General features: G+C 45.3%; 1 protein-coding gene across 2 annotated transcripts in view; it reads right to left on the bottom strand.

The window, feature by feature from the left end:
• Nucleotides 1–16,153, bottom strand: part of LOC136932979 (protein NLRC3-like) — a 91,611-nt gene extending 75,458 nt beyond the window's left edge. For both annotated transcript variants that reach the window (XM_067228323.1, XM_067228316.1), the window contains exons 1-8: nt 15,932–16,153; nt 15,160–15,218; nt 14,920–15,036; nt 10,894–11,010; nt 10,060–10,176; nt 9,286–9,402; nt 8,512–8,628; nt 7,799–7,915 (exon numbers count right to left, since the gene is read on the bottom strand). In XM_067228323.1, the coding sequence (XP_067084424.1) occupies nt 7,799–7,915; nt 8,512–8,628; nt 9,286–9,402; nt 10,060–10,176; nt 10,894–11,010; nt 14,920–15,036; nt 15,160–15,218; nt 15,932–16,090 (920 nt within the window). In that variant the 5' untranslated portion in view covers nt 16,091–16,153. The remainder of the gene's footprint in view (nt 1–7,798; nt 7,916–8,511; nt 8,629–9,285; nt 9,403–10,059; nt 10,177–10,893; nt 11,011–14,919; nt 15,037–15,159; nt 15,219–15,931) is intronic.
• Between the last annotated feature and the right edge of the window lie 899 nt (nt 16,154–17,052).

The raw sequence follows: 17,052 nt of genomic DNA, 5'->3' as shown, positions 1-17,052 counted from the left end.
AATATCAGTAATATTTACATCTAAAGGTTAAAACAAAACAAACATTCTACACACAGCAATATTTACAAACACTCTGGGATATCAATCACAACTGTATACAGTTCAATCTTCAATGACATCTATGTGAGCACAGTGTGTGAGAGTGTGTGTGGGCGATTCTACCTGACACAGGGACACTGAGGAGTCAGACCCAACACAGAACCCAGGATAGAGGGGCTCAGTGAATGTGCTGTGGAATGTGTGCAGGTGGGTCAGTGTGTCAGAGGAGACTGTGTAGAAGGACAGAGTGCCGGCCGGCCAGTCCAGATACACTCCTACTCTGTGGGAGCTGGAGGGGGGGGCAGGTATGTCAGTGCTCTTCTTATTGTGCCAGGCATAGTAACTGTTATCAACACAGTCCAGACTCCAGGACTTGTTATTGTCTCCAAGCCCACAGTCATCCTCTCCTCTCCTGCTGATTCCTTTATATGTCACTGCTATATGAACCCATCCTCCACTCCACTCTGCCTCCCAGTAACAGCGCCCAGACAGACCCTCTCTACACAGCACCTGTACATGGTCCTCAAATCTCTCTGGGTGATCAGGATACGGCTGCTCCTCTCTCCTCCATGTCACCTTTCTGTTCTCCTCAGACAGAGAGAGTTCTCTGTGTGCTGTGTTTGGGTCCAGTGTGAGCTCACAGGCATCTGATGGGGGAGACCAAGACACAATATATTACTGATCATCATCCTTCACATTAGAATGTCTCCCTCTTCCTGCCCTCCCCCTTTCATTCTCTCTCTCTCTCTCTCTCTCTCTCTCTCTCTCTCACTCTCTCTCTCTCTCTACCCATCCTCACTCTCTCTCTCTACCCATCCTCACTCTCTCTCTCTCTCCCTCTCTCTCTCTACCCATCCTCACTCTCTCTCTCTACCCATCCTCACTCTCTCTCTCTACCCATCCTCACTCTCTCTCTCTCTCTCTCTCTCTCGCTCTCTCGCTCTCTCGCTCTCTCGCTCTCTCTCGCTCTCTCTCTCGCTCTTTATCTCTATTTCTGTTCCATCCTCTCTACCCTGCTCTCTGTCCCTCCCCCTCTCTCTCTCTTCCACTCTCTCTCTCTTCCTTTCATTCTCTCTCACATGCTACCTCTCTCCCTCCAAATCCCTCTTTCCATCATCCCCCATCTCCTTACCCCTGATATGCCCCCATCACTCCATCTTGGGGAGGAGAGGAGAGGGAGAAGTGAAGAGAGGAGATGGAGGAGGGGAAAAAGGGGAAGAGGGGAGGAGAGCAGAGGGAAGAGGGAGGAGAGGAAGAAGGGAGAAGAGGAAGAGGGGAGGAGGGGAGGAAGGGAGGAGAGGAAGAAGGAGAAGAGGGGAGGAGGGGAAGAGGGGAGGAGAGGAAGAAGGGGAAGAGGGGAGGAGGGGAAGAAGGGAGGAGAGGAAGAAGGGGAAGAGGGGAGGAGAGGAAGAGGAGAGCAGAGGGAAGAGGGGAGGAGAGGAAGAGGAGAGTAGAGGGAAGAGGGGAAGAGGGGAGAAGAAGAAGGGAAGAGGGGAGGAGGGGAGGAGAGGAGAGGAAGAGGGAGGAGGGGAAGAGGAGAGCAGAGGAGGGGAAGAGCGGAGGAGAGGAAGAGGGAGGAGGGGAAGAGGAGAGGAGAGGGAGGAGGGGAAGAAGGGAAGAGGGGAGGAGGGGAAGAGGGGAGGAGAGGAAGAGGGAGGAGGGGAAGAGGAGAGGAGAGGGAGAAGGGGAGGGAGAAGGGGAGGAGGGGAGGAGAGGAAGAGGAGAGAAGAGGGAGGAGGGGAAGAGGGGAGGAGAGGAAGAAGGGAAGAGGGAGGGGAAGAGGAGAGAAGAGGGAGGAGGGGAAGAGGGGAGGAGCGGGAGGAGGGGAAGAAGGGAAGAGGGGAGGAGGGGAAGAGGGGAGGAGAGGAAGAGGGAGGAGGGGAAGAGGAGAGGAGAGGGAGAAGGGGAGGAAAGGGAGAAGGGGAGGAGAGGAGAGGGAGAAGGGGAGGAGAGGAAGAGGAGAGAAGAGGTAGGAGGGGAAGAGGGGAGGAGAGGAAGAGGGGAAGAGGGAGGAGGGGAAGAGGGGAGGAGAGGGAGGAGGGGGAGAAGGGAAGAGGGGAGGAGAGGAAGAGGGGAAGAGGAGAGGAGAGGAAGAGGAGAGAAGAGGGAGGAGGGGAAGAGGGGAGGAGAGGGAGGAGGGGAAGAAGGGAAGAGGGGAGGAGAGGAAGAGGGGAGGAGGGGAAGAGGAGAGGAGAGGGAGAAGGGGAAGAGGGGAGGAGAGCAGAGGGAAGAGGGGAAGAGGGGGATGGGGGGAAAAGGAGAGGAGGGGACGAGGGGAGGAAGAGGGAGGAGGGGAAGAGGAGAGGAGAGCAGAGGAGGGGAAGAGGGGAGGAGAGGAAGAGGGAGGAGGGGAAGAGGGGAGGAGAGCAGAGGAGGGGAAGAGGGGAGGAGAGGAAGAGGGGAGAGGAGAAGGAAGGGGACATAGCACACACAGACGTACACACAGTATTGATGTGGGTAATTGTGTTAAATTACTGCTTCTAAAAGTGTGTGTTTACAGTGTGTGTGTGTGTCCATTTTTGACAGTGTCCAAGTCACTAATGGTAGTCCCTTGTATGACCTTGTGTACTAGAACCAAGTAGCAGTCAATACTCACATCTCCAGGCCTTCAAAAGGCCAGGTTTGATCCAGCACTCTCCACCATGATCCACACTGCAGGGATAAGCAGAGGAATGATGAAAATAAACTTCACCTGTTGATAAGTGACTTAGCAACTGACTTTCTAAGTAAACATGTTGTTTCTCTCTTATCATCAGAGGTGTATTCCAGAAAGCAGGTTTTACAAACTCTGAGCCTAACCCTGAACTCTGACTTGATGAACCCTGAGATGGGAAGCTCAGAGTTATCGCTTCCGGAACAGCTGATCTGAGTTAGTTCATTTCTAATTCACTGGAATTACATTTAGTCATTTAGCAGACACTCTCATCCAGAGAATTAGAAATTCTCATGCGTGCAGGCGAGTATGAAGACATTTTCAGAAAGCAGAAAAACAACTTCAACAGCAAAAGAGGCAATTGTTCATTCAGTACATTTCAAAGCAGTATATTAATTTCACATTTAACCACGTCTTACTAGCCTGGCTCTGCCCTTCTACGTACTTCCGCTCAATTTTCATTTTGCTTCTGTACTCCGTCTGGCTTTCCGTATATTAGTTGATGTCTCAAGTCAACTTTTTACCGTCCAATCAGCGAACAGAGGGATTGGCTGAGAACGATGACGTTGATGTCGTGCGCTAGTTTGAGTTGTAGTTCTGTAATGGCGACGGAGAAAGATTCGAGTGAAGCCATTCGGTCCGTTGTGGCAACGCTGCCGAATATCCAGAAGTTAAAGCCGGAGCAAGAACAATCTTTGCTACCCACGGGGTTCGTTTGATTTTCCAGCTCGCTCCGTTAGTGGTGAAGGAGTTGGCTAAGGCAAACGCTAGCGATTGGTTATGGCAGATCCAGAGTGGCTCTGGGCAGATCCAATAGTTTTAAACTTCAACAGAGTACCCGCCTTCAGGAAGTTAACGCTTGTCAAGGGAGCGAGCCCAGACTCTCTGTACAAATGAAATGTACGAGAGTCTGGTTAGGACCAGGCTAACGTCTTACTACAAGTGAGGAAGAAATGGAACAATCCTATGTGCGCAAAACAACTGGCACATTCTTCTCCTTTTTAATGACAAGATTACGAGAAGGAGGGTCCATCAACCTCCACAGCACAGATTAACAGTGAGATGTTCAGGAAATGCCAGGTTAGCTCTGCATGGAAAACTGTAGAATTTCATGTCATCCGTATGTGTTATATGGCTTCAACAACAATCAGGTTGATGAGGAAAGGACCCCCCCATGTCTGACAGTAGCTTCAGGCTCAGCATGAGGGAGGGAGAGGGAGAAACTCATGGTTTGTTACAGAAAAGCTGCCAGCAAGCAGGTGAGGTTCACAGTCAGTTACCGTAGTAACACACCCAGAGTTTTCAGTGTTTCCATACATTAATTTATTTGTAACGGCCTGCCACGATTTACCACCACAAATTTATGAAATTGTGTTTTTGCTTTTACTGTTTAACATCACAAAAAAATATTTAATAGTAGAGCTGCACGCTCACAGACTCACGGACTTTGAGGCACGTTCTCACTAAGTCTGTGAGGGCTTAGGGCTGTCCCACTGTCAAATTGTCAAGTTCGTGAGGGCTCTTTCGAACACATTTTAGGCACCCGTAAGTCTGCATTTTTGCAGACTTGCCCACAATTCACAGCGTAGTGATGTGAAACACTGCTCTCCTCTCCTCTTCCCCTCCTCCCTCTTCCTCCCCTCGTCCCCTCCTCTCCTCTTCCCCTCATCCCCCTCTTCCCCTCTTCCCTCTGCTCTCCTCCCCTCTTCCCCTTCTCCCTCTCCTCTCCTCTTCCCCTCCTCCCCTCTTCCTCTCCTCCCCTCTTCCCTTCTTCCCCTCCTCCCTCTCCTCCCCTCTTCCCCTCTTCCCTCTTCTCTCCTCTTCCTCTCCTCTCCTCTTCCCCTCTTCCTCTCCTCCCCTCTTCCCTTCTCCCCCTCCTCCCTCTCCTCCCCTCTTCCCCTCTTCCTCTCCTCCCCTCTTCCCCTCCTCCCTCTTCTCTCTTCTTCCTCTCCTCCCCTTCTCCCTCTCCTCTCCTCCCTACTAAAACACAGTGTTTAAAAAAAAACAGTACAGTAGGCCTTGATTCTAATGAGAGCAAGTGACATGGACACCAAAGCTAAGAGGTAAGATGAGAATCCATACCTGTTCATGACTGTTCTCCATCTCAAGCACCTGAAGCAGAGAGGGAAGATATTAAATGAACCAGGAACTATCTACACAGTAGAACAATATGATACAAATGATTCTGTCTTGTTTGTACTTTATATTAACACAAAACTCACTGTGAATATGGAGGACAAGTCCTCATGGTGACTCTGGTCTGACTCAGACTTCTCCTGTTGATCTCTGAGGACAAGAGATGACATTACTTAACCACATGAACCACATGCATAAGGGCTGATAATCTACTAAGGAGTATTATCATACATAGGCATGAGTGGTAAACTTAACTGTATCCACTCATGCATACACACAGACACACTGTATAAGAGTGATACCATCACTACCAAGTAAACCATCTTCTATACCACTACAAGGCACTATTCCTTTAATACATTCATCAAAGATAGGAGCACTGTCACCCCCAGGTAAACAAGTGTGTTGTGTTTCAACCAGACACTGAAGAATGACATCAGGGTCCACCTCACACAGGGCTGCATGTTTGCTAGCAGCCTGCTTTAGACACTGCAGCACTCCTCCACCCAGGAGTTTAAGACCTTCTGGTCTCAACCAGTCTAAGAGGGCTGAGCCCCGCCCGGTCTGTGCTCATACCAGGCCTGGTACCTGCAGGGCTGGACACTGTGTGTGTGATGTGCAGTGTTGGGGGAAGTTACTCAAAAGTAATATATTAGTTTGTAGCAGAGCCAACAGACAAAGCACGGTACCATCCACACCTTTCTCCTACCCCGACAAGGAAAGGGTCTTCCCCCTTTTCCTTATCTCACCCGCAGAGGCTTCAAAGCTTCTGGCCCAGCATGGGGTCAGAAACAGAGACCACACAGCCTCAGTATAAGACAAAGGATTTCTAAGGAAGAACTAACTTTTCTGGATTTACAAACATATTCTCAAGGATTACATGGCTCATGGACACTATTTCAATGACAGTAGTTGATGTGTTATAATGTGTGCTTTTCTCATTTACTTAGAACGGTTTAATTGATGTTTGATTATAACTTCCCTTCAGGTAGAGTTACGTCAGTCCATTTTAGATCCAAAATAATTGTATCACACTAGCAAAACCATTTATGAATGTTGTATTTTTATATTTTGAAGTATAAGCAATCCATGGACATTTCGAAATATCGAACTCAACACTTCACCTATACGCGAATATCAGGCTGACGCCCAGGTGGGGATTAACTGACCAATCAGGAATTCACCTGTACAAGGATACCCCCCTCTTTCCTTTGGGAGTATAAAACCCCCCAACGTACAATCACCCCCGCTTGTTCGTAGGAGTTAAACTGAAGTGTCATTTCTAACCTATTCCTCTCAACCTGCAAATTCACTGAGCGCCCGGAACTTTAACGAGAGATTCCGTTTTCTATTTGTTTGGACATAACGAAACCATTGAATTTACCTTTCTTCAAACCGACAAAAGTAACTGCGATTTGCAATACTTCTTACTTGTGACATATTGGCATGTTGTGATTTAATTTGTTGATGTTTGATTTTAGTTTACAAATGATTTACCTGATTTCGTTAGGTTCAGTTACCATACACGTCCACTGTTGCTCTAGAGGCCTCTCTCTCTCTCTCTCTCTCTCTCTCTCTCTCTCTCTCTCTCTCTCTCTCTCTCTCTCTCTCTCTCTCTCTCTCTCTCTCTCTCTCTCTCTCTCTCTCTCTCCCCCCTCCCCACGCGCTCTACACAACCATTGTGTAACTTGCTCTCATTAGAATCAAGGCCTACTGTACTGTTTTTTTTTAAACACTGTGTTTTAGTAGGGATGTGATGAGGGATACTTTAGTATCTACAGTCAGCATCTCTAACCATGTGTTTTAGTAGGGATGTGATGAGGGATACTTTAGAATCTACAGTCAGCAGCTCTAACCCCCTGTGTTTTAGTAGGGATGTGATGAGGGATACTTTAGTATCTACAGTCAGCAGCTCTAACCCTGTGTTTTAGTAGGGATGTGATGAGGGATACTTTAGTATCTACAGTCAGCAGCTCTAACCCTGTGTTTTAGTAGGGATGTGATGAGAGATACTTTAGTATCTACAGTCAGAAGCTCTAACCCTGTGTTTTAGTAGGGATGTGATGAGAGATACTTTAGTATCTACAGTCAGCATCTCTAACCCTGTGTTTTAGTAGGATGTGATGAGGGATACTTTAGGATCTACAGTCAGCAGCTCTAACCCTGTTTTAGTTTAACCAGCAGAGGTCAGTACATACCTTCCTCATTAGAAGGTCCTCCTCCATCACTGAACATGATAGGTCGATCCATAGACCAGTCACTCTTCATGGACACACAGCTGGGTACAGGTGAGGCTGGTCTCTGCTGTCTCATCCTGTCAACAAACACACAAAGTGTCTTACAAACATAAATCACTAAAGTAGACACCACAGATATATCATACTGTCCAACATGTGTTGCTGTAGTCATTCATCAGTAGGGTCAGATCCAGGCTTTAATGTTGCTGTTCAAACTTGAATGAGAGTCAGAAAGGCAGGTTTCCAGACCTGTTGTTACTCTGTAATCTCTCACTGTGAACCTTTACCACATGGTCTGTATGTCAGCCAGGCTGGCAGTCAGTATCTCTAACCCTGTGTTTTAGTAGGGATGTGATGAGGGATACTTTAGTATCTACAGTCAGCATCTCTAACCATGTGTTTTAGTAGGGATGTGATGAGGGATACTTTAGTATCTACAGTCAGCAGCTCTAACCCTGTGTTTTAGTAGGGATGTGATGAGGGATACTTTAGTATCTACAGTCAGCAGCTCTAACCCTGTGTTTTAGTAGGGATGTGATGAGAGATACTTTAGTATCTACAGTCAGAAGCTCTAACCTGTGTTTTAGTAGGGATGTGATGAGAGATACTTTAGTATCTACAGTCAGCATCTCTAACCCTGTGTTTTAGTAGGGATGTGATGAGGGATACTTTAGTATCTACAGTCAGCAGCTCTAACCCTGTTTTAGTTTAACCAGCAGAGGTCAGTACATACCCTTCCTCATTAGAAGGTCCTCCTCCATCACTGAACATGATAGGTCGATCCATAGACCAGTCACTCTTCATGGACACACAGCTGGGTACAGGTGAGGCTGGTCTCTGCTGTCTCATCCTGTCAACAAACACAACAAAGTGTCTTACAAACATAAATCACTAAAGTAGACACCACAGATATATCATACTGTCCAACATGTGTTGCTGTAGTCATTCATCAGTAGGGTCAGATCCAAGCTTTAATGTTGCTGTTTCAAACTTGAATGAGAGTCAGAAAGGCAGGTTTCCAGACCTGTTGTTACTCTGTATCTCTCACTGTGAACCTTTACCACATGGTCTGTATGTCAGCCAGGCTGGCAGTCAGTATCTCTAACCCTGTGTTTTAGTAGGGATGTGATGAGGGATACTTTAGTATCTACAGTCAGCAGCTCTAACCCTGTGTTTTAGTAGGGATGTGATGAGGGATACTTTAGTATCTACAGTCAGCAGCTCTAACCTGTGTTTTAGTAGGGATGTGATGAGAGATACTTTAGTATCTACAGTCAGAAGCTCTAACCCTGTGTTTTAGTAGGGATGTGATGAGAGATACTTTAGTATCTACAGTCAGCATCTCTAACCCTGTGTTTTAGTAGGGATGTGATGAGGGATACTTTAGTATCTACAGTCAGCAGCTCTAACCCTGTTTTAGTTTAACCAGCAGAGGTCAGTACATACCCTTCCTCATTAGAAGGTCCTCCTCCATCACTGAACATGATAGGTCGATCCATAGACCAGTCACTCTTCATGGACACACAGCTGGGTACAGGTGAGGCTGGTCTCTGCTGTCTCATCCTGTCAACAAACACAACAAAGTGTCTTACAAACATAAATCACTAAAGTAGACACCACAGATATATCATACTGTCCAACATGTGTTGCTGTAGTCATTCATCAGTAGGGTCAGATCCAGGCTTTAATGTTGCTGTTCAAACTTGAATGAGAGTCAGAAAGGCAGGTTTCCAGACCTGTTGTTACTCTGTATCTCTCACTGTGAACCTTTACCACATGGTCTGTATGTCAGCCAGGCTGGCAGTCAGTATCTCTAACCCTGTGTTTTAGTAGGGATGTGATGAGGGATACTTTAGTATCTACAGTCAGCATCTCTAACCATGTGTTTTAGTAGGGATGTGATGAGGGATACTTTAGTATCTACAGTCAGCAGCTCTAACCCTGTGTTTTAGTAGGGATGTGATGAGGGATACTTTAGTATCTACAGTCAGCAGCTCTAACCCTGTGTTTTAGTAGGGATGTGATGAGAGATACTTTAGTATCTACAGTCAGAAGCTCTAACCCTGTGTTTTAGTAGGGATGTGATGAGAGATACTTTAGTATCTACAGTCAGCATCTCTAACCCTGTGTTTTAGTAGGGATGTGATGAGGGATACTTTAGTATCTACAGTCAGCAGCTCTAACCCTGTTTTAGTTTAACCAGCAGAGGTCAGTACATACCCTTCCTCATTAGAAGGTCCTCCTCCATCACTGAACATGATAGGTCGATCCATAGACCAGTCACTCTTCATGGACACACAGCTGGGTACAGGTGAGGCTGGTCTCTGCTGTCTCATCCTGTCAACAAACACAACAAAGTGTCTTACAAACATAAATCACTAAAGTAGACACCACAGATATATCATACTGTCCAACATGTGTTGCTGTAGTCATTCATCAGTAGGGTCAGATCCAAGCTTTAATGTTGCTGTTCAAACTTGAATGAGAGTCAGAAAGGCAGGTTTCCAAACCTGTTGTTACTCTGTATCTCTCACTGTGAACCTTTACCACATGGTCTGTATGTCAGCCAGGCTGGCAGTCAGTATCTCTAACCCTGTGTTTTAGTAGGGATGTGATGAGGGATACTTTAGTATCTACAGTCAGCAGCTGTAACCATGTGTTTTAGTAGGGATGTGATGAGGGATACTTTAGAATCTACAGTCAGCAGCTCTAACCCTGTGTTTTAGTAGGGATGTGATGAGGGATACTTTAGTATCTACAGTCAGCAGCTCTAACCCTGTGTTTTAGTAGGGATGTGATGAGAGATACTTTAGTATCTACAGTCAGAAGCTCTAACCCTGTGTTTTAGTAGGGATGTGATGAGATATACTTTAGTATCTACAGTCAGCATCTCTAACCCTGTGTTTTAGTAGGGATGTGATGAGGGATACTTTAGTATCTACAGTCAGCAGCTCTAACCCTGTTTTAGTTTAACCAGCAGAGGTCAGTACATACCCTTCCTCATTAGAAGGTCCTCCTCCATCACTGAACATGATAGGTCGATCCATAGACCAGTCACTCTTCATGGACACACAGCTGGGTACAGGTGAGGCTGGTCTCTGCTGTCTCATCCTGTCAACAAACACAACAAAGTGTCTTACAAACATAAATCACTAAAGTAGACACCACAGATATATCATACTGTCCAACATGTGTTGCTGTAGTCATTCATCAGTAGGGTCAGATCCAGGCTTTAATGTTGCTGTTCAACTTGAATGAGAGTCAGAAAGGCAGGTTTCCAGACCTGTTGTTACTCTGTATCTCTCACTGTGAACCTTTACCACATGGTCTGTATGTCAGCCAGGCTGGCAGTCAGTATCTCTAACCCTGTGTTTTAGTAGGGATGTGATGAGGGATACTTTAGTATCTACAGTCAGCAGCTCTAACCCTGTGTTTTAGTAGGGATGTGATGAGGGATACTTTAGTATCTACAGTCAGCAGCTCTAACCCTGTGTGTTAGTAGGGATGTGATGAGGGATACTTTAGTATCTACAGTCAGCAGCTCTAACCCTGTGTTTTAGTAGGGATGTGATGAGGGATACTTTAGTATCTACAGTCAGCATCTCTAACCCTGTGTTTTAGTAGGGATGTGATGAGGGATACTTTAGTATCTACAGTCAGCAGCTCTAACCCTGTGTTTTAGTAGGGATGTGTTGAGGGATACTTTAGTATCTACAGTCAGCAGCTCTAAGCCTGTGTTTTAGTAGGGATGTGATGAGGGATACTTTAGTATCTACAGTCAGCAGCTCTAACCCTGTTTTAGGTTAACCAGCAGAGGTCAGTACATACCCTTCCTCATTAGAAGGCCCTCCTCCATCACTGAACACGATAGGTGGATCCATAGACCAGTCACTCTTCATGGACACACAGCTGGGTACAGGTGAGGCTGGTCTCTGCTGTCTCATCCTGTCAACAAACACAACAAAGTGTCTTACAAACATAAATCACTAAAGTAGACACCACAGATATATCATACTGTCCAACATGTGTTGCTATAGTCATTCATCAATAGGGTCAGATCCAGGCTTTAATGTTGCTGTTCAACTTGAATGAGAGTCAGAAAGGCAGGTTTCCAGACCTGTTGTTACTCTGTATCTCTCACTGTGAACCTTTACCACATGGTCTGTATGTCAGCCAGGCTGGCAGTCAGCAGCTCTAACCCTGTGTTTTAGTAGGGATGTGATGAGGGATACTTTAGTATCTACAGTCAGCAGCTCTAACCCTGTGTTTTAGTAGGGATGTGATGAGGGATACTTTAGTATCTACAGTCAGCAGCTCTAACCCTGTGTTTTAGTAGGGATGTGATGAGGGATACTTTAGTATCTACAGTCAGCAGCTCTAACCCTGTGTTTTAGTAGGGATGTGATGAGGGATACTTTAGTATCTACAGTCAGCAGCTCTAACCCTGTGTTTTAGTAGGGATGTGATGAGGGATACTTTAGTATCTACAGTCAGCAGCTCTAACCCTGTGTGTTAGTAGGGATGTGATGAGGGATACTTTAGTATCTACAGTCAGCAGCTCTAACCCTGTGTGTTAGTAGAGATGTTGTTACGGACCCGTGTCCTTCATTTGATTGAACCCGGTTTGTGTCCGTGTAGTAGTGTGTGTAGTGTAGTAGTGTGTGTAGTGTAGTAGTGTGTGTTTCTGTTTCGTTCTGTTCTCCCCTTTGTTTTCCCTGTCAGCTGCTTGCAGGGTGTGTCGGTGGTTGGATATCGGCGTGACCAGCGGCCAGCCCCCAATCGGTCCACCTCCAATCAGCGGTCCAGCAGCCCATGTAAAAGACCGGCGCGGTTCGCTGTTCAAGAGGGCGGTGTTCTTTGGTTTGATAGATAGAGCTGTTGTTTGATTGTTTGTGGTTCGAGCGAGGAACGAAGTTATATGGTCTGTGAGACTTTTGGATACGTTAGCTTTGTACTGTTAAGAAGTAGCGCTAAAAACCCAGTTTTCTTTCTGTTCTGTTCAGGCCGATACACTTGGAACACGTGGCTTGGAACAGGCAAGCTGCCCATGGGCTTACATACCATCACTAGCCTCCTGTTTTACACACTAGGTAAGGAACGGGTGCAGGGCCGTACGCAGGGCCCAAAAAATACTGAGGTCATGAGTCAGAACTTCTAGGCGAGTTCGGGGGCATGCTCCCCCGGATTTTTTTTTATTACATTATTTAAATCTGGCCATTTTCAGAGTCTTAAGGAGCAAAAACATCATCATTATGACTTTTGAATAGGTTTATTTGTTTGTTACATATATTTTGAAGAAAACAACCTAAACTTTAGTTTAAGATATGTGTCCCAGTGGTGCCCTAGCCAAAGCAGCAAAAACTATAAACAGTATTTTCATACACTTTCTCAATGTTTATTGCAACCAACATTTGATAGCATTAAGGTGTAAGTGTCTACGTGCTAACTGGCATACTTTTCATGTATTGCTAGAAGTCGCTAGTTATTGAACTAAGAAAAGGACGTGGACCTGAAAATTCCGGTGCCATATTTTCAGGCGGCGTTCTCAGCTACATTCAGGATAATAACCCTGTTTTCTGAACGTTCGATTCAATGCGTTTGCTACCTGCGTTCCAGGATAATTTGACAGTGGTTACCCTTGGGCAAAAATAACGCGTTCTATTGTACACCTCAGTCAAGAAAAGTCAGCCTCATTGCCCACATCAGCAGACGAGATGGCACTAGCAACAGGTGCCTCCTCTGATGAGAAACCTTCTTTTTAAAAAAAAGCTGACGATAGAAGGCATCCTACTTTGTAAAAGAGGTGCTCCTCTCGCTTATTTCTCCTTTTTTTGCTTTTGCTTAACATACCCGCTAGCGCTAGGAGTGCGTCAATCCATTCTTTTCTGTGCTGCCTGTCTAGCTAGGCTACGTTTTTTTCTTATTTCAGCCTTTACATTAAACCCACCCTCCCTTACCATTGTACCAATCGTAAAGGGTAACTATGTCTTCTGGTAGAAAATATTCACACGATTTAATTGGTCAATTTGTCGCGCTTAAACAGTGAGTGTGTAAACACTGGACAGTTGACTTGATCATTGTAATTTATTTCAGTGCACTTTACCCGACATGTCGTCGGGGGCCCCCTGGTGGCTGGCAACTGCCCTGGTTGCCCATACATTAATCCGGCCCTGAGCATGGGGATTAACTACAAGACCATTTTACTAAATTTATATACATGACGTAGTAGACGTACAGTAGGATAGACGTTGAGTAAACTTTCGCAATTTGAGCATCGCTTTGCTGATTTCAGGAGAATGGCTGAGAAATTTGCTGTGATGAACCCGAAATATTTGTCACCCTGATGCTGCTCGGAAAGTTAGAGCGCTTGCGGAGTTCTATTCAGAAGGCCGATTATGTGGTTGATGAATTTGTTACACTTCGTACCATGTACCGTGAGCTGAGCATGGAAAAACATGAACTAATGACTACTCTCAGCCGTCTGAAATTGATAAATAATGTGTTTGTGTTTTGACCTGTGTAGGCTATGAGTTTGCTGGTTTTGAGAGATGCACAATACATGTCAGTTCGGAAAAGAAAATGATCATAGTCTGGTGGAATTTTAGTTCAATCGTAGCTGCCTGTAGGTGGTCAACTGCAGTGCGCGTCACGCGTGTGTGTGTTGCACACTCGTTTTTTTATCTTCATGGGGGCTTGGTTTCGCGTGTAGCTTGCCCAAATTGTTGCTGAAAGAATTGTCATATAGGCCTATGTTTGTTTATTATTAGTTGTCACTGTTAGGATGACTATAGGCTACTGTCTTTAACTTCATTTTGGGGGGCTTATGACCTCTTATCGTTGAATTTGAATATAGTGTATTTGGTAAATGGACAGATCATTAAACCCATGTTATGCATGGATCTGTGGAGGCCTACTGTGTGTGAGAGATTCTAATGAATGCTGAATGTGAGGCTAGTGGCCGAGGCCTACATGTTGTTCGCACATTGGGGGCTATGATGACTGAACACATTTATTATATAGGCTAATATGTGCTGTTCACAATAGAGGTTCCCATTGGTTACTTTTTATTGTTGTATTTTATTGCACTGCAAAATATTAATAACAGGGGGGCCCCCCCAATCAGTTTCCGCCCCCCCCCCGAGACACAACCCTTGCTCCGCCCCTGTGAGGGATACTTTAGTATCTACAGTCAGCAGCTCTAACCCTGTGTTTTAGTAGGGATGTGATGAGGGATACTTTAGTATCTACAGTCAGCAGCTCCAACCCTGTGTTTTAGTAGGGATGTGATGAGGGATACTTTAGTATCTACAGTCAGCAGCTCTAACCCTGTGTTTTAGTAGGGATGTGATGAGGGATACTTTAGTATCTACAGTCAGCAGCTCTAACCCTGTGTTTTTGTAGAGATTTTACATGATAAAGCAAAGGTCTACATTGGACTTTTAGAATAGTACTTTATACTTTGCTTCACTTAAAGAAATCTGTCTATGACCAGTGAGCAGCATGTCCCCTTTCATGGATTCTCTCCAAACATGTTAACAGCTCAGTATTACCAACAAACAGGTGTTGGCAATTAATGGATCTGGCCTGACCAACTGTATACACTCAACGATTAGACAGTAAAGACGATAAACAGTAGGGATTGAGGCTGTCAGGTTGTGCTCTGACATGAATAAGTAATGTTGCATTGATTCATGTAGGCCCAAATACATTTAAACACTATCACTATAATCACATATAAACTATAAGTTATAATATATTATAATATAGGAATATTGAGTCCCAGTGCAGACGGCTTCTTCACATCATGTCACCTTCATCATATAACATTGAACACCAGCAGAGGTCAGTACATACCCTTCCTCATTAGAAGGTCCTCCTCCATCACTGAACACGATAGGTTGATCCATAGACTTGTCACTCTTCATGGACACACAGCTGGGTACAGGTGAGGCTGGTCTCTGCTGGATTGGGCTTCAACACAACAGAGACAGACCTTCAGTCTCTCATTTATTCTGACTAATGATGATGTCATAATATCACTGCTGAGCTCTGAGATGGAGAACAGTCATGAACAGGTATGGATTCTCATCTTACCTCTTAGCTTTGGTGTCCATGTCATGTTCCCCAGAGAGACTCGTTTTAGCGACAGCCCTCTGAAACACAGTAATGATTCATGAATTAATAATAATGATAATAGTGAGACAGGGGCTAGTTGTCACAGGATCAAGTTGTAATACTGCTGTCAGGACGAAGTTCAGAGAGTTATTTATCTTTATCATTAGAGGCTAGCTTCATTAGATGATGCAGTCTAGAGTCATGAAATCAAAACACTCAAACAAAATTTTCAGGATGACCTAACAATGCATTTTAAAAGCAACGACAAGTGCATATTAAGTGACATGGATTAAACCTCAGTAAGAGTCACATGTTGACACTGTGTCAGGTGTGACCCACTGTCCTTGTACACATGCTCCCTGTGTTGTGTCACATGTTGACACTGTGCCAGGTGTGACCCACTGTCCTTGTACACATGCTCCCTGTGTTGTGTCACATGTTGACACTGTGTCATGTGTTACCCACTGTCCTTGTACACATGCTCCCTGTGTTGTGTCACATGTTGACACTGTGTCAGGTGATACCCACTGTCCTTGTACACATGCTCCCTGTGCTGTTTCAGGGAGGATCTGTACAGCAGGTTTCAGGACAGTGTCTCATCCTTTAAAACAGTTCAATGTCCACTTCTGCACACCACATTTATAAACTAATGATGCTTCTAAATCTCTGTGAAAGAGTGTTTCTGGTATTTCACTGTCCCCCCATGTTGTTCTACATTCAGTACGACCCTGTTCCCCACACTGAAACCCACCTGTGGTGTCTTGTGTTGTCGTCTTGTCTCAGGGACTCTGGTGGTCTCTGGTCTGGGGGGGTCAGCATGGTCCAGTGGGAACCTGCTGGGAAGTACCCTGACATACTTGTCAGGGACGTAGAAGTACTCGGAACTGTCATCCTTGCAGACGAGCCACATTCTAGCGCTGGTCTTCTCCAGGAGGAGGTAATGTTCATCAGGTTTGATGGAGACGATGCTGCCTTTGCTGTCTGTGTACTGATACGCAAACTCCACCAGAACCACACCTTTGCTACGCCTCTCAAAGCTCATTGCTACAACGACCACCCTGTGGCCACGCCCACTCCAAGGGAGGGGGGCTGACCTACAGGTGCAGGCTGGGAAGGGTGAGGGGCGTGGTTCAGACTCAAGAGCAGTCTTCCTAGGGAGGGAAAAGAAAACATTGCTTAACTGTACATATTAAAACACACTAACACACAGGAATGTAGACACTATCACAGGCACTGTGAAAGACATGCTGAGGGCAAAGGTGTTCAGCAGCTTTAGTCTAATGCCCAAGCAACTCCTCAGCCTGAAGGCCCTGATGGATCTTGGTGGTACACGGCTCCTTCTGGTTATTCTATTCCATGAAATTCATGTTAATATCCAAAATTATCTTCTCCAATACTTTTTTATGTTCTGTAACCTGGCACAATATAAATACTTTTTTCACAGAGGAATTTTTGCTAAAGACCAATTTGCAAAACAAACGCAAAAGCACCCCATTTATTTGCTTACGTCAAAGACGACATAGAACAATTATTAAGTTAGGAACACAGCGAGACACTCGGCTGTGCCGTTTCAACAAGGCATCGACTAAAGTTATACAGTAATGGTGTTTTTCTCACTTGGAATTGGGATTTGATTATTTTAACATAACTAGGAATTATGATAAAACACAGTTTCCCAGACATGGATTGTGCCTAGTCCTATCCTACACATGTCTTAATGGAAATCTACACTTCTGAATTTTTATTTTTATTTAGGACTAGGCTTAATACATGTCTGGGTAACTGTATTGTAGAGTTCCACCACTAGGAAACTGCTGAGAGCGGCAGGACCAAGAATGTACCTAAAGAAGGAGAACTGTATGTCCACTAGAA

This window comes from Osmerus mordax, chromosome 2 (assembly GCF_038355195.1).
Source record: "Osmerus mordax isolate fOsmMor3 chromosome 2, fOsmMor3.pri, whole genome shotgun sequence".
NCBI lineage: Eukaryota > Metazoa > Chordata > Actinopteri > Osmeriformes > Osmeridae > Osmerus > Osmerus mordax.
The sequence above is the reverse complement of the archived record's forward strand: the minus strand, read 5'-3'. Positions and strand labels throughout refer to the sequence as shown.